The 26,740-nt window shown below is 52.1% G+C and overlaps 1 protein-coding gene across 3 annotated transcripts in view; it reads left to right on the forward strand.

Annotated features, from left to right (window-relative positions):
• The window catches only part of LOC127586687 (ephrin type-B receptor 3-like), a 64,714-nt gene extending 61,661 nt beyond the window's left edge, over positions 1–3,053 (forward strand). For all 3 annotated transcript variants that reach the window (XM_052044821.1, XM_052044820.1, XM_052044819.1), the window contains exons 15-16: positions 427–582; positions 1,200–3,053. In XM_052044821.1, the coding sequence (XP_051900781.1) occupies positions 427–582; positions 1,200–1,308 (265 nt within the window). In that variant the 3' untranslated portion in view covers positions 1,309–3,053. The remainder of the gene's footprint in view (positions 1–426; positions 583–1,199) is intronic.
• Positions 3,054–26,740: the final 23,687 nt, after the last annotated feature.

Raw genomic sequence — 26,740 nt, forward strand, 5'->3', positions numbered from 1 at the left:
CCTTGGAGAGGGTGGTGGACAGACCCCAGGGGTGGCTGCCCTTTCAGGGACCACTTGCAGTTAGGGATGGGTGATAAATGCCAGCCTTGCCTTGCTATTCCCAGATCCCGGAGAAATGAGGGAATTTAACATGGCATTGCATCGACCTGCTCCTCTTGAGGCAGGTCCCACAGAGGGAGTTTGTGGCGTCGGTGGTCTTTGTGGTCCGGTGGTGGGTCAAAACCTAACGTGGTGGGTCGCCATTGGTGGGATCTTGCTGTGCGCAGATTGTTGTCTGTCGCATTGACGCGGTTGACAGCCGTGGTGTTTTCAGGGGTGGGGTGGGGAGGGGAAAGTCGCGAGGCAGGGAGGGACAATGTTTAGACACCAGCGTTTTCCCTCAATACTGCAGCCAGTAACTAGGCCTCTCACTCCCTCCCTCCGCAGACTCTCTCAGCCGCTGTTGGACCGTGGCAGTCCGCACTACTCCACCTTCTCCACTGTCGGAGAGTGGCTGAAGGCCATAAAGATGGGTCGGTACGAGGAGAACTTTGTCAACGCTGGCTTCACAGCCTTCGACCTCATCGCCCAGATATCGGCAGAGTAGGTCGCCTTCGAGTGGGCGGGGGTTCTTTGTCCGGGGAAGGGTACGGCTCAGCGGGGGCAGGGGCCGGAGGTGGGGTCAGGGTCTCGTCCGTGTTGGTGGGGCCTTGGTCTGGTCTCAGGCCGTTCTGGACTCCGCGCCAGACCCGTGAGCTCACTGGTCACGGAGATGGGACAGGGTAGGGGCAGTGTCACTGTGTGTCTGAGGGGGAGGGTAGCGGGAAGGAGAGGGGTCACTGCGTCTGAGGGGAGGGGGGAGAGGGGTGGGGAGAGGCAGGAGGGGAGAGGGGGACGGTTGAGGGAGGGAGGGAGAGGGGTGGGGAGAGGCAGGAGGGGAGATTTGGGGACGGGTGAGGGAGGGAGGGGAGGTGGGAAGGAGGGAGGGGACTGTCTGAGGGGGAGGGGAGAGGGAAGGAGAGGGGATACTGAGGGGGAGGGGAGCAGGAAAGGGAGGGGACTGTGAGCGGGAAGGAGAGGGGAGAGGCGGGAAGGGAGAGGGAGATTTGGGGAGGGGAGGAGAGAATGGGGAGCGTGGGGAAGGGAGGAGGGGAGAGTGGGGAAGGAGGAGGGGAGGGGAGATGCCCTGCAGCTGATGTGGGTCCGATTTTCTCCTGCAGGGACCTACTGCGGATTGGAGTCACTCTGGCCGGCCACCAGAAGAAGATCCTGTCCAGCATCCAGGGAATGTCGACACAGGCGAAGCCACCTTCCGCATCTCACAACTGACTGCCCCGGGCACCACCGAGGAACGGGAACACGGCAGAGGGCGACTAAGGGGGGAGCGCCACTCGCGCTGAGACGGACATTTCGGGCTCGCGCTCCCTCTCTCCCTCTTTTTCTCTCTCTCTCTCTCTCCCTCTCTCTCAGTCCCCTCTTGGGCTCCGCCTTCTGCCCTCTCCCAGGCCGAGGACCTTTCCGGACTCTCGTTCTTTGTTGTTTGCACTTTGAGGTCCCGGATTCACCTCGCCACCGCCGGTCCTGGTTCCGGTGGCAAAGGCCGAACTCTTGGGCCCGTGGTCCTCCCCTCTCCTGGGGTGGGGAGGCTTCGGCCTAGTCAAATTGGGAGAGCCTCGCTGCATCACAGCCCCTCCCTACGCCTTCGGTGGTGCGTAGACGCAAGGACGTCCTGGGAGATCAGAGTGGGCGCGCTTCCACACCGGATGGAGAGACCCGGTTGGCCTGTGGTCTTCATATTGAAGATGAGCAAATTAACTTCGCCAGTGGACTCCCAGGTTTGGGATATGCCTGGTTTCCCCAGTGGGAAAAAAAGAGTTTAATATAATCGCTCCTGGCCGACACAAACTGAGCTCCAAATCTCCTCTGAGCTTAGTTCTCTTTTGAAGAGACTCTTTTCTTGTTTTGTATTGCTTTTAATGTTTTATGTAACAATGTGGAAAGGGTGGTCAAAGGTTCCTCGTTCAAGACTCCAAGGCCTCTGAGATCCATGGACAGGGTCAAGCTTCCCTCCCTCCCTCTCCCCCGACTTTTTTCTTGGCTCCCTGGAGACCACCTTGCCTTCCTCCCAAACCTCCCCTCTTACCTCCCTCAACCCCCCTTACCATTCCACCTTGCCTTCCTCCAAATACACACTCCTTCCCTCCCTCAACACCTCCTCTTCCGTCCCCCAACTCTCCCCTCCTTCCTTCCTTCCCTCCCTCCCTCAAACCCCTTTCCCTTGCCACCCTGCCTTCCTCCAAAAACGTCCCCCTCCCTCAACTCCACCTTCCCTCCCTTGCCTTCTCCTCCTTAAGGACTGAATCACCCACTGGAAGTGTGATGCCCAGCCAGCACTGGAGAGGTCTTACTGGGGTTGGGGTTGGAGGTGGGTGAGGTGGGGGGGGGGGCAGTGCTGCTAACAGTTGGAGGGAGGAAGAGGGGGCAGTGGGTGGTGGACGCAGGGGGAAAGAGGTTCCACTCCTGTGGGCAATTACACGGGACCTCTCCTGTTCTGGTGACCCCACCCCGAACCCCCTCAAAGATCCGGAACCTATTGCCCTGCCCACCACCTCCCTCGGTCCACCCTTTGCACCCTTGGGTGCCCAGTGTTGGGTGAGCCACGCCAAGGTGACTCTGCCCCCCTCCAGCTCCTGGACCGAGCAATCGGTGGTGGGGGGGGGCAGTCTCTGAATTGGGAAACCCCACCTCCTTTGCTGATTGGTCAATTGGATGAGGTGTGAGACGATCCCAGGGGAGGGCGGCGAAGGGCTGGTGGTGAGGAGAGGTCAAGTTCATCACCATCTCCTACAGAAGCCGTCTTGCTCACGGTGTGACAATGTTTGCTCTACAATGTTCGCCTGTGCTGTACACCTGGTATGAATCCTATTCGAGATGGAGAGCTGGAGTTGGAGCTGTGGGCTGCTATTCCGCTCATATTGATACCCCTGGTCTACTCAGGGGCTTAGCAGTGGCAATTCTGCCAGGGACCATACCCCAGGGGCAATAGAGATATTTCTCTTGACATTAAACTTCTTTAAAAAAAATAATTCTACCTTCTCTGTGCCTGGTTTTATTTTCTTCTGTGTCTCTGCTGACTCGCTGTGTCGCCAGTTTTGCTTCCTTGACTCTGGGGCTAACTTGTCAGAGAAGCAAATTTGGGGGCCAATGGGTGGTCTGTCGGGGTGGGGCAGAGGTTGTGGGGTGGGGGGGGGTGGAAGATTTGAGGTGGTAATGGTCCACTCACCCCTCACACACCTTGGGGGATGGGGGGCAGAGGGGGAAGGAGAGGGGTGGGATAGGAAGCGAGGGTGGTGGGGGAGGGGGAGAAGGGGGGAGGTAAGGGGAAAGAACTGAGGGGGTATGAAAGCGGGATGGGGAGAGGGGAAAGAGTTGGGAGAGGTAGGGAGGGAGTGGGATTGAGGGAGGAGAGGTGGAAGGGGGAGTGGGAGTGGAGGGGGGAGCAGTACGGAGGGTCCCCCGCTCCGTGTGTCGGTAGCTGTTGAGCAGTGGGACCAGTTGTCACCCTGACCTCCCTGGGGAGGGGGGATCCTGTCTGTCATCCATGCAGCCCACTCATGGCTGTCTGGGACGGTGTGGGCGACGGAGAAAGTGTCCAACAGCCCCAGGAGGCTGCGTTTAACGTCCTGTCCCATACACGGTGCTGCTGACAGTGGTGCCCCCCCCCGGTGCTGCAAGGAGGGGTTGGGACTGGGGGATGGGGCTTCATGCCACGGTCTTGATGTGAGGGCGTTGGCTGGCAGATAGGCAGATGCAGAGGTGTCATAGACCACAGCACAGGAGCAGGCCCTTCGGCCCGTTGAGCTGTGCTGACCATCAATCACCCACATACACCAATCCTGTTTCATTCTCCCCACATTCCCACCAACTCCCCCCAGATTCTCTTCCTTGGGATGTGGGAGGAGACCAGAGCACCCGGGGGAAACCTGCACGGTCACAGGGAGAACGTGCAAACTTCACACACACACACACACACACACACACACACACACACACACACACACACACACACAGCGCCGGAGGTCAGAATTGAACCTGGATCTCTGGGGCTGTGAGGCAGCAGCTCTACCAGCTGTGCCAATGGGCTGAGGTATAGAGAAGGGAGAATGAAACATAGTCTAAATGCACAGAAGGCCTTTGGAGTATGCGTGCACGAGCTCTTGAACTGCTGAGGGAAGGGTTAGTGATTGGTTTATTATTGTCACATGTACCGAGATACAGTGAAAAGCTTCTGTTTGCGTTCCATCCACACAGATCATTTCATATGTAAGTACATCGAAGTAGTAAAAAGAAAATAATGCAGAATATAGTGTTACAGTTACAGAGAAAGTGCAGTGCAGGCAGACAATAAGGTGCAAGGTCATGACGAGGTAGACTGGGAGACCAAGAGTTCATCATTTGGCGTGTGAGAGGTCCGTTCAAGAGTCTGATAACAGCGGGACAGAAGCTGTCCTTGAGCCTGGTGGTACATGCTTTTTTTTTGTATCTTCTGGCCGATGGGAGAGGGGAGAAGAGAGAGTGTCTGGGGTGGGAGTGGTCCTTGATTATGAGGCACCGGAAGTGTAGACAGAGTCCATGGAGGGTAGACTGGTTTGATTGATGGACTGGGCTGTGTCCACAACTCCCTGCAATTTTTTATGGTCTTGGGCAGAGCAGTTGCTGTACCAAGCCGTGATGCATCCAGATAGGATGCTTTCTATGGTGCAGCTGTAAAGATTGGTGAGGGTCATGCTGAATTTCCGTAGCCTTCTGAGGAAGAAGAGGTGCTGGTGAGCTTTCTTGGCCGTAGTGTCCACGTGGCTGGACCAGGACAAGTTATTGGTGATTGCACACAGGAACTTGAAGCTCTCAACCATCTCCACCTCAGCACCACTGATACAGACAGGGGCGTGTGCTCCACTTCCTTTCCTGAAGCTCTTTTTTGTGGGATCCAAGGCTTCAGAATCAGAATCAAATTTATTATCACTGACTTGTATGTCATGAAATTTGTTGTTTTGAGGCAGCCGTACAGTGCAAGACATAAAATTACTATAAATTACAGAAGTAAATAGTGCAAAAAAAAGGAATTAACGAGGTAGTGTTCATGGACAGTTCAGAAATCTGATGGTGGAGGGGAAGAAGCTGTTTCTGAATCGCTGTGTGTGGGTCTTCAGGCTCCTGTACCTCCTCCCCAATGGTAGTAATGAGAAGAGGGCATGTCCCAGGTGGTGAGGGTCCTTAGTGATGGATGCCACCTACTTGAGGCACCGCCTCTTGAAGATGTCCTTGATGGTGGGGAGGGTTGTGCCCGTGATGGAGCTGGCTGAGTCTACAACCCTCTGCAGCCTCTTGCGGTCCTGTGAGTTGGAGCCTCCACACCAGGTGGTGATGCAACCAGTCAGGATGCTCTCCACCGTACATCTAGAAATTTGCAAAAGTTTTTGACAACATACCAAATCTCCTCAAACCCCTAATGAAGCAGAGCTGCTGGCATGCCTTCTTCGTGATTGCATCAATGCGTTGGGTCCAGGATAGACCCTCTGAGATGTTGACACCCAGGAACTTGAAGCTGCTCACCCTTTCCACCGCTGACTCCTCAATGAGGACTGGTGCGTGTTCTCCCGACCTCCCCTTCCTGAAGTCCACGGTCAATTCCTTGGTCTTGCTGACACTGAGTGAGAGGTTGTTGTTGCGACATCACTCAACTAGCTGATCTATCTCACTCCTGTACGCCTCCTTGTCGCCGTCTGAGATTCTGCCAACAACAGTGGTGTCATCGATAATTTGTAGATGGTGTATGAGCTGTGCCTAGCTACATTGTCATGAGTGTAGAGAGAGTAGAGCAGTGGGCTAAGCACACATCCTTGAGGTGCGTCTGTGTTGATTGTCAGCGAGGAGGAGATGTTACTACCGATCCGCACTGACTGTGGTCTCCCGATGAGGAAGTCGAGGATCCAGTTGCAGAGGGAGGTACAGAGGCCCAGGTTTTGAAGCTTGCTGATTAGTACTGAGGGGACATTGGTGTTGTAATCGCTAAACAGCAGCCTGACGTATATTTTGCTGTTGTCTGGGCACTCCAAGGCTGAGTGGAGAGCCAGTGAGATAGCAGAAATATGAAGCAAACACAGGAAGGTCATGCTGACCGTGGGCAGAATGTCAGTCAGACCTAAGGTGGAAGGTTGCATCCAAGTCTGGCTACCACCTTAGGAAGCTGGTGAGTGTCCTGGAAAGGCTGCGGGAGAGCTAAAATGGAACAGATGCAGGGCTGAGAGACTTTTAGCTCAGACTGGAGAAGCTGGGGTTGTTCTGGCTGGGGAGGAGAAGGTTGAGAGGAGATGGATTAGTGTAAATGGGCTAGAAGGTCAGCATTGATGTGATAGGCTGAAGGGCCTGTTTCTGTGCTGTACGATCCTGGGAATGGCACTGATAGGATTGTCCGAGCAGTCTTGATGGAATGAATTGTCTCCACTGGTGTGTTTAACGATTCTGTGATCCAATGTATGGTCTCAGGGGAGAGTAGTGACCAGCAGCCAGTCTGGTTGGGTGCTGGTGATATTACTGGTCTAATCCAGGAGCTTGAGCTCCCATTGGGTGTGGGCAGAAGGGACTCACTGGGCCAAGTCCTTACAGCAAGATCCGGCCTATCTCGTCCATGCCGACCAAGTTGTCTGCTTGAGCTGGTCCCATTTGTCCATGTTTGGCACATATCCCTCGAAATGTTTCCTACCCATGTGCCTGTCTAAATGTCGCTTAACCATACCACAAGCGGCTAAAGAATCTGTATTCTTTGGAGTTTAGAGGAATGAGGGGTGATTTTATTGAAACATCTCAGATCCCAAGGGGACGTGACAGGGTCGGTGTGGAGATGTTTCCACCAGTGGGAGAGTCTCCGATGAGGGGACAGAGTTACAGGATTAGGGGGTTGGTCATTTAACACTGAGGTGTGTCGGGACTTCTCCTCACAGAGGGAGGGGAATCTCTGGAGTTCTCTGCCATGGAGCGTTGTGGAGGTGGATCACTGGGGGGATTTAAAGAGCAGGTGGGTAAATGTTTGAAAGATTGGGGGATTGAGGGCGATGGGGAACTAACACAGAAGAGGAGACGAGGCCTGGGGCAGATCAGCCACGATTGTACTGAATGGCAAGTGGGCTCGAGGGGCCGAGTGGCCTACTCCTGCTCGTATTGGGTTCTTGTGGACTAGCTATCGAGAGACGGGTCTCAATTCCCTCTCAGCAGCTGGGAAATTTAAGTGGATTCGATGAAATAAATGCATCAAAAGCTCTCATCAATGCCTGTAAAACTCCAAGGTAGTTGTAAGAAGGCAGTCTTGTTTGTTACTAATGTCAGGGGATGGAAATCTGTCCTTATTTATTCTGACAGCTCTGTATTTTACAGCTTTTACATTCCTTTCCGGCCTCCCTCATTAACCTATCAAGCACCTAGTGTCCTTGACGACTTATCCCCCTCACAACCCTGGCCTCACCCCCTTACAAATATTCCCTTTGTCCCATCCATCCCTCTCCCTCTCTGCAACGTAAAGCCAATCAACTCGCCCAGCTTTGATTAAGTTGCAGTGGTGCAGCGGGTAAAGCCACCGGTCACAGCCTCCAGAGACGCTGGTTCGATCCTGACCTCTGGTGCTGTCCTAGGGTGGAAATGTCAAATACCAGAGGACATGGGATTAGGGTGAGAGGAGGAAAGTTTAAAGGAGATTTACGAGGCAAGTTCCTTTACTCAGGGAGTGCTGGGTGCCTGGAACGTGCTGCCAGAGGTGGTGGAGCCAAGTAGAACGCTGATATTGAAGAGGAATTAGACAGGCAGAGAACAGGTGGGGAACTCAGGGATATGGATCACATGCAGGCAGGTAGGGTTAGTTAAAATTGGCATCATGACCAGCACGGGCATGGTGGGCCGAAGGGCCTGATACTGTGCTGTACTGCTCTGTGTTCCACGAGAAATGCTCAGGCACTGACGGTCATCGAACAAAGTGCCACGCTCGCACAAGGCGAGGACTTCCCTCGAGCTGTTAGGATTTGTGGTTGCTTTCAGCTTTCCCTCCTGCTTAGCGGGAGGGGTCACCGAGGCAAGTGCAGTCCATCAGCCAACAACGTCGAGGAGGTAGATTAATATTTGAAAGGGGTGGAGGTTACGGGCAGATGGATCCGGGTAGGGAGGGGGGGGAGTGACATGGGGTTGGGAGGAAGAGAGAGAACATAGAACAGTACAGCACAGTACAGGCCCTGAGGCCCACAATGTTGTGCCGACATTTTATCCAGCTCTAAGATCTATCTAACCCTTCCCTCCCACATAGCCCACATTTCTAAATCATTCATGTGTCTATCTAAGAGTCTCTTAAATGTCCCTAATGTATCTGCCCCCACAACCTCTGCCGGCAGTGCGTTCCACGCACCCACCACTCTCTGTGTAAAAAAACGTACCCCTGACATCCCCCTTATACCTTCCTCCAATCACCTTAAAATTATGTCCCCTCATGTTAGCCATTGTCACCCTGGGAAAAAGTCTCTGACTGTCCACTCGATCTATGCCTCATCATCTTGTACACCTCTATCAAGTCCCCTCTCATCCTCCTCCTCTCCAAAGAGAAAAGCCCTAGCTCACTCAACCTATCCTCAGAAGACATGCTCTCCAATCCAGGCAACATCCTGGTAAATCTCCTCTGCACCTTTTCTAAAGCTTCCACATCCTTCCTATAATGAGGTGACCAGAACTGAACACAATACTTCAAGTGTGGTCTAACCAGAGTTCTATAGAGCTGCAACATCACCTCGCAGCTCTTGAACTCAATATCCCAACTAATGAAGGTCAACACTCCATATGCCTTCTTCACAAGCCTATCGACCTGCATAGCAACCTTGACGGATCTATGGACGTGAACCCCAAGATCCCTCTGTTCCTCCACACTGCTAAGAGTCCTGCCATTCAAATTCGATCTCCCGAAGTGTATCACTTCACACTTATCCGGGTTGAACTCCATCTGCCACTTCTCCGCCCAGCTCTGCATTCTATCAATATCCTGTTGTAATCTACAGCAACCTTCTACACTATCCACAACACCACCAACCTTTGTATCATCAGCAAACTTACTAACCTACCCTTCCACATCCTCATCCAAGTCATTTATAAAAATTACAAAGAGCGGGGGTCCCAGAACAGATCCCTGTGGAACACCACTGGTCACCGTGGTGGAGGCAGACACAAAAAAAGGAGAGGCAGATGAATTGGAATTGGTTTATTATGGTCACATGTACTGAGGTACAATGAAAAACTTTGTTTTGCATGCCATCCATACAGATCATTTCATCACACAGTGCACTGAGGTAAAAGCAGAATGCAGAATAAAGTGTTACAGTTACAGAGAGAGTGCAGTGCAGGCAGACAATAAGGTGCAAGGGCCCCGACGACGTAGATTGTGAGGTGAAGAGTCCCTCTTATCGTACTTGGGGAACGTTCAATAGTCTTATAACAGTGGGTTGGAAGCTGTCCTTGAGCCTGGTGGTATGTGCTTTCAGGCTTTTGTATCTTCTGCCCAATGGGAGTGGGGAGAAGAGGGAAAGACCGGGGTGGGAGGGGTCTTTGGTTACGTTGGCTGCGTTTCTGAGGCAGCGGGAAGTGTAGACAGAGAGGCAGGAGGGGAGGGTGAAGGGTGATAAGCAGGAACACGAAGGACTCCCTGTGTGTCGGAGAGAGGTACAGGAGCCTGAAGGCTCAATGATTCAGGGACAGCTTCTTCCCCTCTGCCATCAGATTTCTGAACGGTCCATGAACCCATGAACACTGCTTCCTTATTCCCTTTTCTTTGCACTGTTTATTTGTTTTGTAAGTTATTGTTTTTTATGTCTTGCGCTGTAGTGCTGCCGCAAAACAACACACCTCACGTCATATGTCAGGACCCCAACCACCCAGGACATTCTCCCTTCTCTCCTCTTGCATCGGGTAGAAGATACAGGAGCCTGAGGGCATGTACCACCAGGCTCAAGGACGGCTTCTACCCCACTGTGATAAGCCTATTGAACGGTTCCCTACCTTGTTGTGACCTTGCACCTTATTGCACTGCACTTTCTCTGTAGCTGTGACACTTTACTGTGTACTGTTATTGTTTTTACCTGTACTACCTCAATGCACTCTGTACTAACTCAATGTATCTGCACTGTGTAATGAATTGACCTGTACGATCGGTTTGCAAGACAAGTTTTTCACTGCACCTCGGTACAAGTGACAATAATAAACCAACACCAACACCAATAATAAACCTGCTTCTGATTCTGAATGTGAGAAGTAAGGAGGGTGGGAACGGGAACCATTAGGGGAGAGGTATATGGCAGGTGGAGCCAGAACCAGACAGGGGAGAGGGAGAACCGGTGGGTGGTGTGTGTGTGTGTGTGTGTGTGTGTGTGTGTGTGTGTGTGTGTGTGTGTGTGTGTGTGTGTGTGTGTGCGCGCGCGTGCGTGTTTCTCGTTGACCTAGTCAGACCCTTGTCTAAACCTTCCCGGTTGGATAGAAGAATTAAGACGGGCAGAATGTCCCCCTCAGTGAACTGGCGTCCCCGTCTATCCCCTTCCCGCTATCACCCCCGGTTATCCCTGCACACCAGCCCTCAGCCCTCGTTGATGTATCGACCCGTTACCCCTCTCCCTCCTGCCTTCCCCTTTAAGTCATCTCTACTAATTACTCCAACCACTCCCTGGGGGAAACAAGCATTTTTTAAATTATTCCAATTGCTTTCATTCAGGAGTGTGGTGGTGCTACTGGACTAGTAGCCACAAATTCGGGATCATCAATGCAGGGCCGTGAGTTCAAATCCCACCACAGCAGCTGGGGAAGTTAAATAAATCTGGAGATTTAAATTCCAGGCCACACAAGTCTAAAAGCGGTACAGGAACCAAGGGCTCAGGGAATGTGCGCATAGTTAGATGAAAGTGGTTGGGATCTTGGGGGTTTAAGTAATTACAGCAGCAAGGAAGCCATGGAGAAATACTGGTTCACACACAGCCGGAATATTGCGACCATTTCGGGGCCCTACAGTTCAGGAAGGATGTGAGGGGTTTAGAGAGAGTGCAGTTGAGATTCACCAAGAGTCTTTCGTTCCCTGAAAATGGCAGCACAGGTTGACAGGCTGGTGAAGAAGACAATATGTCACGGATGCCCTCATGGGTCAGGGTATATCATTTGAGAGTTGGGATGTTACGCTGCAACTTTACCAAGCACTGGTTAGGCCGCACTTGGAGTATTGTGCTCACCACACTAGATTGTAGAGTCATAAAACAATACAGCCTAGAAACAGGACCTTTGGCCCAACCGGCCCATGCCGACCAAGATTCCCATCTAAGCAAGTCCCATTTGCAAGTGTTTGGCCCATATCCCTCTAAACCACCACTCTGTCCACCCCATCTATGCCCCTCGTGATTTTCTACACCTCCATCCCTCATTCTCCTATGCTCCAAGGAAAAAAGTCCCAGCCTGCCCAACTCCTCCCGAGTCATAGAGTCACACGGCGCGGAAGCAGGCCCTTCGGCCCAACTGGTCCATGCCGACCAAGATTCCCATCTAAGCTAGCCCCACTTGCCCACGTTTGGCCCATATCCCCCTAAAATTTTCCTATCCATGTAGCTGTCCAAGTACCTTTTAAAAGTTGATAATGTACCTGCCTCAACCACTTCCTCTGGCAGCTCGTTCCATATATGGACCACCCCCTGGGTGAAAAAGTTGCCCCTCAGGTTCCTGTTAAATCTTCCCCCCCCCCCCTCACCTTAAACCTGTGCCCTCTAGTTCTTGATTCCCCAACCCTGGGGAAAAGAGTGTGTGCATTTACCCTATCGATGCCCCTCATGACTTTATACACCTCTATAAGTTCTATCAGAAGGGTGTGACTGCACTGGAGACCCTGCAGAGGGGATTCACCGGGATGCTGTCTGGATTGAAGAACTTTATAGTCATGGGGAGGGATCGGACAGGCTGGGACTGTTTTCCTGGGAGGGAGGGAGGTGGAGGGGTGACCTGATAGAGGTGTATAAAGTTAGGAGGGACTTAGGTCGTCAGAATCTTTTTCCCATGGTAGGGATATTAAAAATGAGAGGGCGTAGGTTTAAGGTGAGAGACAGGAGATTTAAAGGGGACGTGAGGGGTAAGTTTTGTACACAGGGAGGTTGATACCTGGAACGGGCTGCCAGAGGAGGCAGTGGAATTAGATGCAATCACTACGTTTGAGAGGGATTTAGACGGACACTTCAATAGGCAAGGTAAATGGAATTAGTGTAGACAGGCTAACAGGTCAGCATGGAAGCAATGGGCTGAAGGGCCTGTTTCTACCGCTCCGTGACTACAGTTCCGGGGATGAGGGACTTCAGCTGTAGATAAGCTGAGACCATTCTCCTTGGGAAAGAGGAGGCTGAGAGAGGTTCCAGTAGAGAGCCACAGGGGGATACAGCACGGAAACTGGCCCTTCGGCCCACTGAGTCCGTGCCACGTTCCCACCTCTGCAGAGGTCAACCATCACAAGCGTGAAATTGGCAGGAGACAACAGTGGTGCAGCGGGTAGGGCTGCTGCCACACAGCCCCCAGAGACCTGGGTTCGATCCCGACCTCCGGCGCTGTGTGCGTGCGTGTGTGTGTGTGTGTGTGTGTTTCTGTGTGTGTGTGTGTGTGTGTGTGTGTGTTTCTGTGTGTGTGTGTGTGTGTGTGTGTGTGTGTGTGTGTACGTGTGTGTCTGTCTGTCTGTCTGTGTGTGTATGCGCGTGTGTGTGACCACATGAGTTTCCCCCGGGTGCTCCGGTTCCCTCCCACATCCCAACGACGTGCGGGGTCGGTGGGTTAATTGCCCCCCTAGTGTGCGTCAGGGGCAAAGGGATTGGAAGAAGAGTCAGTGAGCGAGTGAGAGAGAACACTGTGGGGCCATGGGGAAGGGACGGGACATTGTTCCGCTCGCAGCCAGCAGGGACACGATGGGCCAAACCGTCTCATTTTGGGTTTAGCAAGTAGATCCATAAAGCTGCAGGGACAATGACAGTGCAGTTAAAGGTACCAATGGCAGTGTTCTCCTGTTCATTCCCAACTGCTCCCTCCCTCCCTCCCTCCCTCTCTCCCTCCCTCCCTCCCTCTCTCCCTCGCCTCTCCACCACTCTCTCTCCTTCTGCACTGTCCACCCACACGGTCGCTCCTGCCCTATTCTGTCTCTTTCCTGCACGGCTCTCATCCCTCTCTCTCACCTTATATCTTTCCTGCCTCTCTCTCTTTCTCTCTCCCCTCCTATCCCCCTCTCTCTCTGTTTCCCTCACCTCTCTCTCCCTCCTACCCTTCCCTCTCTCCCCCTCTCCCCCTCTCTCCTTCCCCCTCTCCCTCCCTTCCCCCACCCCACTCTCTCCCCCCCCCTCCCTCTCCCTTCCCCCCTCTCCCCCCTCGCTCTGCCCCCCTTCTCTCTCTCTCTCTCTCCCCCCCCTTTGCTCTCTCTCAGTCTCAAGGTGTTGGTCATTGAGGACAGGGAGATGGAGATAGGGAGAAGTTTCTTCCCCAGAGGCTGGGGAATCTCTGGAAGCCTCTCCCCAGGAGGAGGCTGGATCTCTGAGTATATTCAGAGTGAGATCAATGGATGTTTGAATATTCAGGAAATCCAAGGAGACGGGGTTAGTGCAGGAAGGTGGTGCTGAGGTAGAAAATATCAGCCGCGATCCACTGAATGGCGCAGGAGGCTTGAGGACTGAATGGCCTATCCTGCTCCTAGTTCTTGTTTTTAACCTTTGACCCTGTTTCCTGCCCCACAATCTCTCTTTTGTCCCACTCACTACCCTCAGGCTCTCTTTCTCCCTCTCTCCTACCTCACCCTATCTCTCCCTCTCTCCCTTCCCCCCTCTCTCCCCTCCTCCTCCCTCCTCCCCCCAGGTCACCTACATCTTCCATTGTCTTTCTGTTGAACCCTGACACCCCACACTCGGCCCGAACGCCCCTCACACAGAGACAGCCAGTCCTCCAAACCCCACAGCCTCCCTCCGTCCCCTCGAGACTGCCCCATCACTGCCCTCTTCGTAACCCCATTGGGCCCAGTCAACCCCAGACCAAGACCCCCAGACGCCGCTCGACTTCATCAGGTCCTCATAGGTACCTCCTGGGAACGATGGAGGTGGGGGGGGGGGGGGGGGGGAGAGAGAGAGAGAGAGAGGGAGAGAGAGAGAGGGAGAGAGAGAAGAGAGACAGTCATAGTCATAGAGGCCCTTCGGCCCAACTTGTCCATGCCAACCAAGATGCCCATCCAAGCTAGTTCCTTTGTCTTACATTTGGCTCATATCCCTTGAAACCAGATGAAATGTCTTGTCTCAAAACGTCGATTGTCCATTTCTCTCCACAGATGCTGACCTGCTAAGTTCCTCCAGCATCTTGTGTGTTCCTCCCTTGGTCTCCATCCCTTCACAGAGGTTCCCCCATCTTCCTTTCCCTTCTCTACAGCTTTTGAGACTTCCCAGCTCGCTGACCAGAAACATCGACTCCGTTTTTACTCTCTCCACGGACGCTGCCCGATCCGCTGGGTGTTTCCAGCATTTGCGGTTTTTGTTTCACACATCCAGTTCTTGGCTGGGTAACAGAAGAAACGTAGAGGATAGAAATACCTGAAAACCCCGGAAACACTCAGCAAGTCAGGCAGCAACTGTGAAGACAGAAGCAGAGTTAACATTTCAGGTTCATCAGAGGAATGATGTTCTCAAACAACCCTTCACAGAAACTATTAATAAAGCATGACACAGAGCGGGGTAGAGAGAGGGGGTGGGGGAAGAAGGTGAGGAAGGAGAGAGTTACATTACCCAGTGTTTAGTCAGTTGTGTTGCCAGTGCCTTAGGCTCAAAACCAAAGTGATTGAAAACCAGACTGTAATAACCCATTCTTCTCACAAAGAACGCCTGTTGTTCTCGTATTAATAACCGCAATGGCAGTTCTTTAAATCCCCCTTCTTGTGATAATGAGACAATGTGGCTTATCTCAATGCATTTCAGCTGAGGAGTGATTGATGAGGCACAGGGAGATCTGTGACTGACAGGATCTGTCAGCGGGATCCGTCTTGTTCCTCTCACAGAGCGAGAGAAAGCCCCGCACACAACAGGCAGGATAAGCCCGTCTTTGATCTGAAGGTTCGTTTAATTATCCCGGCCTGCTCTCTCCCAAAGCTGTGGGAGTATCTCTTACTCCCCGTTTTCCGCCGTTGTTTTAGCTTCACTCACTGGGAGCCAAGATTCCCTGAGCGAACGGGGTCATCGAGCGCTTTGGCCCGTCGAGTCTGTGCCCACCATCGACCACCCATTTCATTCTCTCCACATTCCCCTCAACTCCCCCCAGACTCTACCCCCTCACCCACACACGAGGAGGCAATTAACCCACCGACCCCGCACGTCGTTGGGATGTGGGAGGGAACCGGAGCAGGGGGGGGGAACCCAAGCAGTCACAGGGAGAACGTGCAAACTCCACACACACAGACAGCGTCGGAGGTCGGGATCGAACCCGGGTCTGTGGGGCTGTGAGGCAGCGGCTCTACCCGCTGCGCCACTTCACTTCCAATCCTGTTGACGTGTTAATCAGAGATCTTCAATGCTTGGGGAAAAAAGATGTGCAGAGATTCAGGAACAGCTTCTTCCCCTCTGCCATCAGACTTCTGAACGGTCCCTGAGCCCATGAACACTCCCTCATTATTCCTTTTTTCTGCACTATTTATTTATTTTTGTAATTTATAGATTTTTTATGCCTTGCACTGTACTGCTGCCACAAAACAACACATTTCGCGTCATATGTCAGCGATAAATCTGATTCTGATGGGCTGAGAGGGCGATATTGGGAAGGGAGAGGGGACGGAGAGTTGCAGGTGGAGTACGAGAGATACAGCCGGGAGAGAGATCTTTGGAGATCCTTGTTTCTGTACTGTGTTACTCTACGACTCTATGACAACCTTGGACAAAGAAGGTGGCATCTGGCTTCAGTCACCAACTGGATCCGTGGCATGGTTGACACCCCACCTCTGGACCACTGTGGGATCACTGAGATCACTCCTGATTGACTGCCTCCTAACCAACTCAATGATGTCAAACTATCCATTTGTGCCTTGAATTCACCGAGTCTCTTGGAGAGAGAATTCCAAAGCTCTCCCACCCTCTGGGTGAAGAAATGCCTTCCCATCTCTGTCCTGAATGGCTGACCCTTTGTGGTAAACCCCCACTAGTTCCAGATACGCCAGCTAGGGGGAGTAGATGTTGGCCCTGGGGCATTGAGGCTGATTCCCATTGCTCCCCTTTCAAGACGTGGGTGTGACGTCTTCACATAGAGCCTCAGTCACTCCCTCAGCACCACACTAGGTTTTTAAGGTTCTCACGGGACTTGAACCAGCTTTGGATCGTGGTCTGGGGAAGTTTCCCAGGAAGAAAATCCGATTGGATCATTCTTCACCCAATCGTCCCTTTCCTCACCTCCTCCCCAAACCCCACCAACGGTGGAAAAAAACATATTTTAAAATAACTCTTTTCAATCTCCCCAATCAAGTCATAGAGCCATACAGCACGGAAACAGGCCCTTCGGCCCAAATCATCCATGCCGACCAAGCTAGTCCCACTTGCCCACATTTGGCCTACATTCCTCTAAACCTTTCCCATCCATGTACCTGTCCAAGTATCTTTTAAATGTTGTTAATGTACCTGCCTCACCCACTTCCTCTGGCAGCTCGTTCCATATATTGACCACCCTCTGGGTGAAAAGGTGGCCCCTCGGGTCCCTTTTAAATCTTTCCCCTCTCACCTTAAACCTCTGGTTTTTCGTTCCCCTTCCCTGGGAAAAAGATTGTGTGCATTCACCCTACCTGTGCACCCCCCCTTGTGATTGTATACAGCTCTATAAGGTCACCTCTCATTTCCTGCACTCCAAGGAATGAAGTGCTAGCCTGCCCAACCTCTCCCTATAACTCAGTCCAGGTGACATCCTTGTAAATCTTCTCTGTACTCTTCCCAGTTTACTGACATCTTTCCTACAACAGGGCAACCAAAACTGGACACGATACTCTAAGTAATCCAACGATCGTTTTGTCCATCTGATTCCCGACGATCAGACTTCAATTCCCGGACATTCCCAGAAAATCCTGGAGCGTCGGAGCCTGCCACCATATGCCTGGAATATCTTGGCATTTCCTGAAAGAAGCAAGTGTTTTGATTAGTGTTAATTCACAAAAGGCCCCACGGGAAAGAATTCCAAGATATGGATTGTTACGCCAAGGCCTCTGGGAAGCAGGGAACATTTGCGGATTGTTATTCCTGAGCCTCTTTATTCAGCGACCCGGAGTGGAGTTCCTCCGAGCACCAGATGTTGGCAGCTGTGAATGTTTGCTTAGGGAAATGGCTTCAATTTGGAGCTCAGATTGTGATGCATTCCAGCCCTTAAGTGGCTCATCATGCATTTCCCTTGGCTGGACCACATCAAAATACCGGCTGTATGGCAGCTGAACTTGAATTCCCTGGCCAGCAGTCCCTGTCACAGGCTGTTTGAATTACATCAGATGTTTATCCATGGTGAAGTCAACCAAGTCGGCCCACGAGGCCTTTCTCAGTCAGTCATTGGCTTACCACAAGGCCTGTGGACAGGCTTCGGATACAAGGAGACCCCTGAATAGGTTTTAAGTATACAGAGCCTTCCTCACTGATACACAAGAGGGTTTTTACAGCCCTTGGTTACGTGGAGGCTTTCAGCTAGACCTTGGGCCAAGATGCTTCTGTACCAGCCTTCGCTACACGGATCCCAGCACACATGCCTTCAACAGAGGCAGGCCTGGGCAAGGCTTGGAAGAAATTCTTCCTCATCTCAGTCTTAATTGGCTTCCCCTTTTCCTCAGGCTGGGGCCACCATCAAGAAATTCTTTCCCGGCTCTGAAGAAGCAAACAATCTGCAGGAGGATCTCCTCGCTGACCATCAACACTGGCACACCTCAAAGGTGCGTGCTTAGCCCACTGCTCTACTTGAGGGGACTTGCTCGAGGTGTACAAGATGATAAGAGGCCTAGATCGAGTGGACAGTTAGAGACTTTTTCCCAGGGCGACAATGGTTAGCATGATGGGACATAATTTGAAGGTGATTGGGGGAAGGTATAAGGGGGATGTCAGGGGTAAGTTTTTTTACACAGAGGGTGGTAGGTGCGTGGAACGCACTGCCTGACGTACAGGAGTAAGATAGATCGGCTGGTCGAGTGCTGTTGCAACAACAACCTCGCACTCAACATCAGCGAGACCAAGGAACTGATTGTGGACTTCAGGAAGGGGAAATTGGGAGAACACACACCGATCCTCATTGAGAGGTTAGCGGTGGAAGGGGTGAGCAGCTTCAAGTTCCTGGGTGTCAACATCTCGGAGGATCTATCCTGGGCCAAACGCATTGATGCAATCACGAAGAAGGTACGTCAGAGGAGCTACTCCATTCGGAGTTTGAGGAGATTGGATAGTCACCAAATTTCTACAGATGTGCGGTGGAGAGCATCCTGACTGGTTGCATCACAGCCTGGTGTGGAGGCTCCAATGCACAGGATCGCAAGAGGCTGCAGAGGGTTGTAGACTCAGCCAGCTCCATCACGGGCACAACCCTCCCCACCATCGAGGACATCTACCATCGGGGAGGAGGTACAGGAGCCTGAAAACCAAGACTCAATGTTTCAGGAACAGCTTCTTCCCCTCCGCCATCAAATTTCTGAACAGTCCATGAACCCATGAACACTACCTCGTTATTCCTCTTTCGCACTAGTTATTTATTTTAGTAACTTTTAGTAAGTTTATGCCGTGCACTGTACTGCTGCCGCAAAACAACACGTTTCACAACATAGAGTCGTGATAATAAACCTGATTCTGATTCTGGTGGAGATGAACAGGATCCCGGTGGATTCAACCAGGTCACCGCTCGCATCGTCCTTCCTGTAACGTCAGAACAGAGGAGCCGTTTCCGAAACCTTCATCATGCTCCCCCAATCACAGATGTAGCCATCCTCAGGTAGAAAGAGATCAAGTATATCCTCTCTCTCTCTCTCTTTCCCTTGCTGGATCTCTCTCTCTCTCCCCCTCTCTGACTGTCTATCTCTCTCTGTCTCACTGTCTCTGTCTATCTCTCTCTCTCTTCTCTCTCCCTTGCTGGATCTCTCTTTCTCTCTCTCTCCCTCCCCCTCTCTGACTCTCTGTCTGTCTCTGTCTCTCTCTCTTCATCTCTCAGTCTCAGTCTCTCTGTCTCTCTTTCTCTGTCTATCTCTCTTTCTCTCTCATGCCATGTTGGGGTATAACATACGATTAATCCTGCACTCCCTGGACTTTGGTGGAGTGAGAATCACAGATTTTCCAGACTATTGGATGTCACTCCCATCAATACCCCAATGCACTTTTAATTCACACATTTTTTAAGATGTCACACAGTAGTATAATACATTTTCCAGTGAGTTTAACAGGAATGTGGGAAACGGGGTCCCGGTGAGTGTAGTTCCTCAGATGGAGGTGGTGAGACAGGGTCAAGGATTCTGTCCTGGCGACAAGGGGCTACAGTGAACCATCCCCGCCACGTTCCTGGTTGGTTGGGTTGCTCCAAGAGGAGCAATGAATGCGAGACCCTCTCTGTCACAATGTCACACGAAGAGCGAGATCGCGGAGAACCCAAATGCGGAACACCGGAACGAGACTGGAGTCGGGATGCTTCCTCGGTACCAAACGCAGAACGGCGAACAGGAGGAATCTTGCCTTGGGACTCTGAGACAGAGTCCCGACACAGAAACAGGGTTTTCTAGGAGAAACCACGAAACCAGGACTGCTCTAGAGTTAACGGCTCAAAGCAGCCAGGAGACAAAGTAAACCCAGAGATAGACCAATAATCTGGCAACCAGTGTTTGTGAAACCAGGGTTCTTATACTAGTCTCCTGATGGAACTCAGGTGTGTGTCATTGGGCAAACAGTAGTGCACGGAAACCATGTGCTGCACGACAAGGCCCCATCAATGGTGATAAGGGGCAGAATCGAGAACCAGCTCTCGGAACCACGACACTCTCACTTCAGAATACAAGGTGTGATCCCGGTGAAACACGCCAACTCCTTCCCAGTCTCGACAAGGGAGGGATGTAGGGAGGGCGTTTCCCCTGCCTGGGGTGTCTTGAAACAGAAGGGGGTCACAAGTCTCCGAATTGGGGTTCAGTGGTTCAGGCCGGAGATGGGAAGAGATCCTTTCTCCCAGAGGGCGGGGAATCTTTGGAATTCTCTTCCCTGGAGGGCTGCGTTTCTATTTTTTACATCGTAATGTTATTAAAACAGTAGAGAGGGGAAACGTGTGTTTATTGTGACAGTGAGATTTGAGCAGAGGCTTCCAGGCCATTGCAACACTGAGGGCACAGCCTCAGAATAAAGGGGACGTCCCTTTAGGACTGAGACGAGGAGGAATTTCTTCAGCCAGAGGGCGGTGAATCTGTGGAATTCATTGCCACAGAGGGCCAAGTCATTGGGTGTAGTTAAGGTAGAGATCGATAGGTTCTTGATTGGTGAGGGGGTTAAGGGTTACAGGGAGAAGGCAGGAAAATGGGGTTGAGAAAATCAGCCATGATTGAATGGCAGAGCAGACTCGATGGGCTGAATGGCCTAATTCTGCTTCTATATCTTCTGGTCTTATGATCTAACATGGAGCAGTACCCCTTAAAGTAGCAGTAAGCCCCAACTATAAGGGAGCAGGTTACGAGGTAAGATAGGACAGGTTTATGTATAGTCCCACACTGAATAAACACCCAGTGTCCCCTCAAGAGCCCAGAAATCCCGACTAGTATCACTCCCGAGGATGGCCCAGTGGTACAGTGGGTACAGCAGGTAGACCCGCTGCCTCGACAGCTCCAGAGACTTTGCATGTTCTCCCTGTGTCTGCGTGGGTTTCCCCCGGGTTCGATCCCGACCTCCGGTGCTGTGTGTGTGTGTGTGTGTGTGTGTGTGTGTGTGTGTGTGTGTGTGTGTGTGTGTGCGTGTGTGTATCTTTGTGTCAATGTGTGTGTGTGTCTGTGTGCGTGTCTGTCCCTCTGTGTGTGTGTGTGTGTGTGTCTGTCTGTCTGTCCCTGTCTGTCTGTCTGTATCTGTGTATGTCTGAGTGTGTGTGTGCATTTGTGTGTGTGTGTGTGTGTGTGTGTGTGTGTGTGCGTGTGTGTGTGTGCGCGTGTGTGTGGAGTTTGCATGTTCTCCCTGTGACTGTGTGGGTTTTCCCCCGGATGCTCCGGTTCCCTCCCACATCCCAACCACGTGTGGGGTCGGTGGGTTAATCGGCCACTGTAAATTGCCCCCTGAATGTGTGGGTGAGGGGTAGAATCTGGGGGGGGGGGTGAAGTTGATGGACATGTGGGGCGCATGGGATACAGGTAGGGGGAAGGGAACGCTCAGAGAACTAGGACAGCCTCGATGGGCTGAATGTCCTCCTCTCATCCGTAAAGGAATGCGAGATGAGCGAGGCAAATTCCACAGCCGTGATGGAGAAGGCCAACACCAAGTAGCAGCTCAGGTGGGTAATTTGGGAGCCTACCCACACGACACCCTGGGGAAAAACTCACAGAAGGAAGAAAAGTTGGTTCTTAGATAAAAGGCGCACAATTAAAGAGTTTGTAAACCTGCCAAATGCAGAGCAATTGGGCAAATTCCAAGCCAGCGATTCTCTCTGAATTATTATTTTACTTGCTGGCAATCTCCAAAGGCTGTTCACCTTTTTTGTGTTTCACCTCCCAGATTTGTGGCTTTCCACTGCACCAGTTGTTTACAGACTTGGCAAAGACACTAAGAACAAGAAGAGGATGTTCACAGCCCCTTGGGTCGAGCCCACCCACGAGTCAACTCAAGTCTGCACCATGTCATGACTCCATGGTAGGCCCAGTATGGCAAGTCGACCTAAGAGAAAAACTACCTCCATCAGCTTTGCAATTATCCTTCCATAACTCTGACCTTTGTCAGTCAGGGCACTGAGTACAGGAGTTGGGAGGTTACATTGCAGTGTACAAGACGTCGGTGAGGCCGCAGTTGGAGAATTGTGCTCAGTTTTGGTCGCCCTGCTACGGGAAAGATACCACTAAGCTGGAAAGAGTGCAGGGGAGATTTACGAGGATGTTGCCGGGACTCGAGGGACTGAGTTATGGAGAGAGATTGAGCAGGTTGGGACTGTTTTCACTGGAGTGTAGGAGAATGAGGGGCGATCTTACAGAGGTGTGTAAAATCAAGAGGGGCATCGATAGGGTGAACTCCCACAGTCTTTTTATTCCCAGGGTTGGGGAATCAAGAACTAGAGGGCACAGGTTTAAGGTGAGAGGGGGGAGATTTAATAGGAACCTGAGGGGCAACTTTTTCACCCAGAGGGTGGTCCGTATATGGAACGAGCTGCCAGAGGAAGTGGTCGAGGCAGGTACATTAACAACATTTAAAAGGCACTTGGTCATGGATAGGAAAGGTTTAGAGGATCGCAAGAGGCTGCAGAGGGTTGTAGACCCAGCTCCATCACGGGCACAACCCTCCCCACCATCGAGGACATCTTCAAGAGGTGCCTCAAGAAGGTGGCATCCATCACTAAGGACCCTCGCCACCCGGGACATGCCCTCTTCTCGTTATTACCATCGGGGAGGAGGTACAGGAGCCTGAAGACCCACACTCAACGATTCAGGAACAGCTTCTTCCCCTCCGCCATCAGATTTCTGAACAGTTCATAAACCCATGAACACTACCTCGTTATTCCTCCTTTTTGCGCTATTTATTTATTTTTGTAACTTAGTGCAATTTTTATGTCTTTGCGCTGTACTGCCGCTGTAAAAACACATTTCACAACATACGTCATTGATAATAAACCTGATTCTGACTGAGGTATGGGATAAACACGGGCAAAAGGGACAAGCTTAGGTGGGAATCTTGGTCAGTATGGACCAGTTGGGCTGAAGCGCCTGTTGGACTCTGTGAACCTCTGTGATATTGAGCCCAGAATGCTACAACAAACCCTGGCGGAAAATGAGGTGTTAGTCTTCAATCTTGCATTGATCCTTACCCCTGTCCTGACCGATATCCAACACCAGACTCACCAACGTCACCCTCAGTATTGGTATTGGTATTGGTTTATTATTGTCACTTGCACTGAGGTCTAGTGAAAAACTTGTCTTACAAACCAATCGTCCAGGTCAATTCATTACACAGTGCAGTTGCATTGAGTTAGTACAGAGTGCATTGATGTAGTACAGGTAAAAACAATAATAGAACAGAGTAAAGTGTCACAGCTACAGAGAAAGTGCAGTGCAATAAGGTGCAAGGTCACAACTAGGTAGATCGTGCGGTCGTAGTGCAAGGGAGATGAAGCGATGGTAGGTAAATGCTGGCAGGTGCCAACAATGTCTGCATCCCTCGGATAGATAAAGAGACAGACTCTGAGGTAACCCCGAGGGAGCTGAGAGAGAGAGGAGGCGGTTTAACTCTGAAGGGAAACTCCCAGGAAACCAAGGCTGGGCGTATCCCTGGCACAGTGCCAACCTCAGCCAATGACTCGGGCAATGTAATCCATGCCTTCTCAGTTGTTGCTTTAATTGAGGGAGCATCAAAGGGTTTGCTGAATGCCTCAGGATTATACGTGAAGCTGGTGTGAATAATCGCTTGTTAATTGCCGCCCTTTTGCTCTGTGTGAATTAAATCTCTGCTCAATTGTCTCAGGGCTGGCAATGGTTTAGACTTTCAGGGTTGCCAGAGGGAGCTGCATTTCTATAGCTGCCTGAAAACGGCCCGAGGACTTTCGCAGGGGGATTGCCGAACCACGTCTGACAGGAGGAGGGGAGGTGGAAACTCAGTCAGTGGGAAGGAGTGTGGGGAGGATCGGAGAGAGAAGTCTGTCTCTCGCACACACACAGGGACCACCGTGTGTTCACTCTGCCCAGGCACGTCAGCCTGTGTTCAGATATGTTGACATACAGACTCACATGCACACATACACGTACTCACCCCACCCCCCCACACGCACACGCACACATCCCTACACACACACAGATACACACACAGATACATAGGCGCATACAGACACAGATACACAGACAGACACACAGACAGACACACACACATACACAGATAGACACACAGACACACTCCTAGACACAGACACAGAAGCACACACAGCCATGCACACACACAGATATCAGATACACAGATACACACACAGATACACACAGATTCACACACACTCACACACATACACAGACACATGCAGGTACACACACACACACACAAACGCACACACACAGATACACAGACACACACACAAACATACACAGATACACGCACAGATTCACACACACTCACGCACACAGACACAGAAACACACATACACACACAGACGGACACACTGACACACGCACATTTACACACTCACACGTATGTCCATGTAAAGACATGGACATGCCCACCCACATATATCACACACACTCCCTAACCACACACACCCCCACATGCACAGATACCGAAACACATATCCCCACACACACACGTTTGCTGTACACTCAGAGACATGTACATATGTCTCCCCCACACACAAACCTCCTCATCTTTACGCATACTTCATGCGTATACGTAACACACACAGAGACACCGCAACACATTTATACACGATGCTATACACATACAGATATACAAACACAGATACAAACCACACACAAATACCCATACAGTACATCCTCCACATTTATGCGCAAGTATACAGAGGCACAGACACACATGCACATAACTGCTACACACACGTGTAGAACACATACAAACACACATACACACAAATGCTACACACAAACGTATGCACGCACTCACACGTGTATGGACGGTCAGTACTGGGGTCACCCACACCCTGCTGTCAGTGTGTCTGCTCCTGGTTGGACTTTCTCCACACAGAGACCAGCTGTTGGGTGTCAGTGACGTCAGGCGAGGGATTGAAACACAGGCACCACTGTTACAGGTGGGGTGGTGGGGGGTGGTGGTGGACGGGGAAACACCTTCCTGTTGGCCTGGATTAGAGGCCTATCAGGTTGGAAAGAGAGCAGAGGAGACTTACGAGGATGCTGCCAGGACCCGAGGGACAGGCTGACAGGTGCATGGATGGGAAATGTTCAGAGGCATACGGGCCAAACACAGGCAAATAGGACCAGCTTAGATGGGTATCTTGGTCTGCGTGGACCAGTTGGGCCAAAGGGCCTGTTTCTGTGCTGTGCGACTCAATGACTCTCAGTCTCCTGCTTGGCCCTTGGAGCAGTCCAAGCGTCTCGGGTGCAGTGGGAATCACTGCCCTCTGAGATCATCTAAGCAAGGAAGGGAGTAGCAGGACTCCCAAGCCAGAACATCTGTACTTTCAGTATTGTCTGTGTCTACAGAGGGTTTAATCTCCCGGTCCACCTTTTCCAATCTCGTCATGGAGTGATGTCACCCTCCCACTGCCCTCGGCTCCTCCCTCCCCTCCCTTTGACCAGTCTCTGCAGGGTCACCAGAACAATTCCTGACGGGTTTACTGTATGAGAGGGTATGCAGAGCAGGCATGCACTCTCCAGAGCTTAGAAGAATATTTAAGAGCTTCTATTGCGCCACCCTCTGCGTGAAGACCCCTTCAGGACCCTACTGAATCTCTCCCCTCTCACCTTAAAGCTTGATTCCCCAACCCTGGGGAAAAAGACTGAGTGCCTTCACCTTATCGATGCTCCTCATAGTTTTATGCACTTCTATAAGGTCACCCTTCAGTCTCCTACACTCCAAGGAATAAAGTCCCAGCCGGCCCGACCCCTCCCTATATCTCAGGCCCTTGAGACCCGGCGACGTCCTCGTAAGTTGCCTTTGGGAGGGGTAAGAGTCTGAGGCGGGTTAACCGAGTGTTTAATCCGGCAAGTGTGAGGTGTTGCACTGTGGGAGATCAAGTGGAAGGGAAAGTCATTGACCAGCTTCCACTGACACAGGACCTCCCTCCTCCTGACCTACCCGGTTCCCCCTACACCCACCCCAGTCCCCCACCACCCTCTGTCCCCTCCCCCCCACCCACTCTGCCCATCACCCACACACCCCTCCCACTGGGACCCCTCCCATCTGCCCTCCCCACCTCCCTTATTTCGTTCCATCCTCCACCTTCCTCTCCTATCGGATCCCACCATCTGCGGCCCTGTGTCACCCCCCCCCCCTCTCACCTCCCGGCCTCAGTCACTGTTCCCGCCCCCCCCCCCCCTCCTCCGTCTGCCTCTTACCCCCTCCTCACCTGGATCCACCCATCACCTGCCGGCTCCTGCCCCACCCCCCCCCCTCACCTCTTTCTACCAGACGAAGGGTCTCGACCTGAAACGTCGACTGTCCATCTCCCTCCACAGACGCTGCCCGACCTGCTGAGTTCCTCCAGCAGATTGTTTGCTGCCCCTGATCCCACCCCCCCCCACATCTGCTGCACCCCCCACCCCCAGTGATGACCCACCCCCCCAAGGGGAGGGGAAGGGAGGAGGGGAGGGGAGGGAGGGGAGGAGGGAGGGAAGGGGAGGGGAGGGGAGGGGAGGAGAGGGGAGGGGAGGGGATGAGGGAGGGGAGAGGAGGGGAGGGGAGAGGGGAGGGGAGAGGAGGGGGGGGTTACATCCCACTAACACGCCTCACCTCCTGCTGCAGGCAATCCACAGCTCAGACTGTCAACAAAACTGGACGCTGCATGTTCAGGTCCCGCTGGGTACGGATCGTCCCATCCCACA

Source organism: Pristis pectinata, chromosome 37 (assembly GCF_009764475.1).
Source record: "Pristis pectinata isolate sPriPec2 chromosome 37, sPriPec2.1.pri, whole genome shotgun sequence".
In the NCBI taxonomy this organism is placed as follows: Eukaryota; Metazoa; Chordata; class Chondrichthyes; order Rhinopristiformes; family Pristidae; genus Pristis; species Pristis pectinata.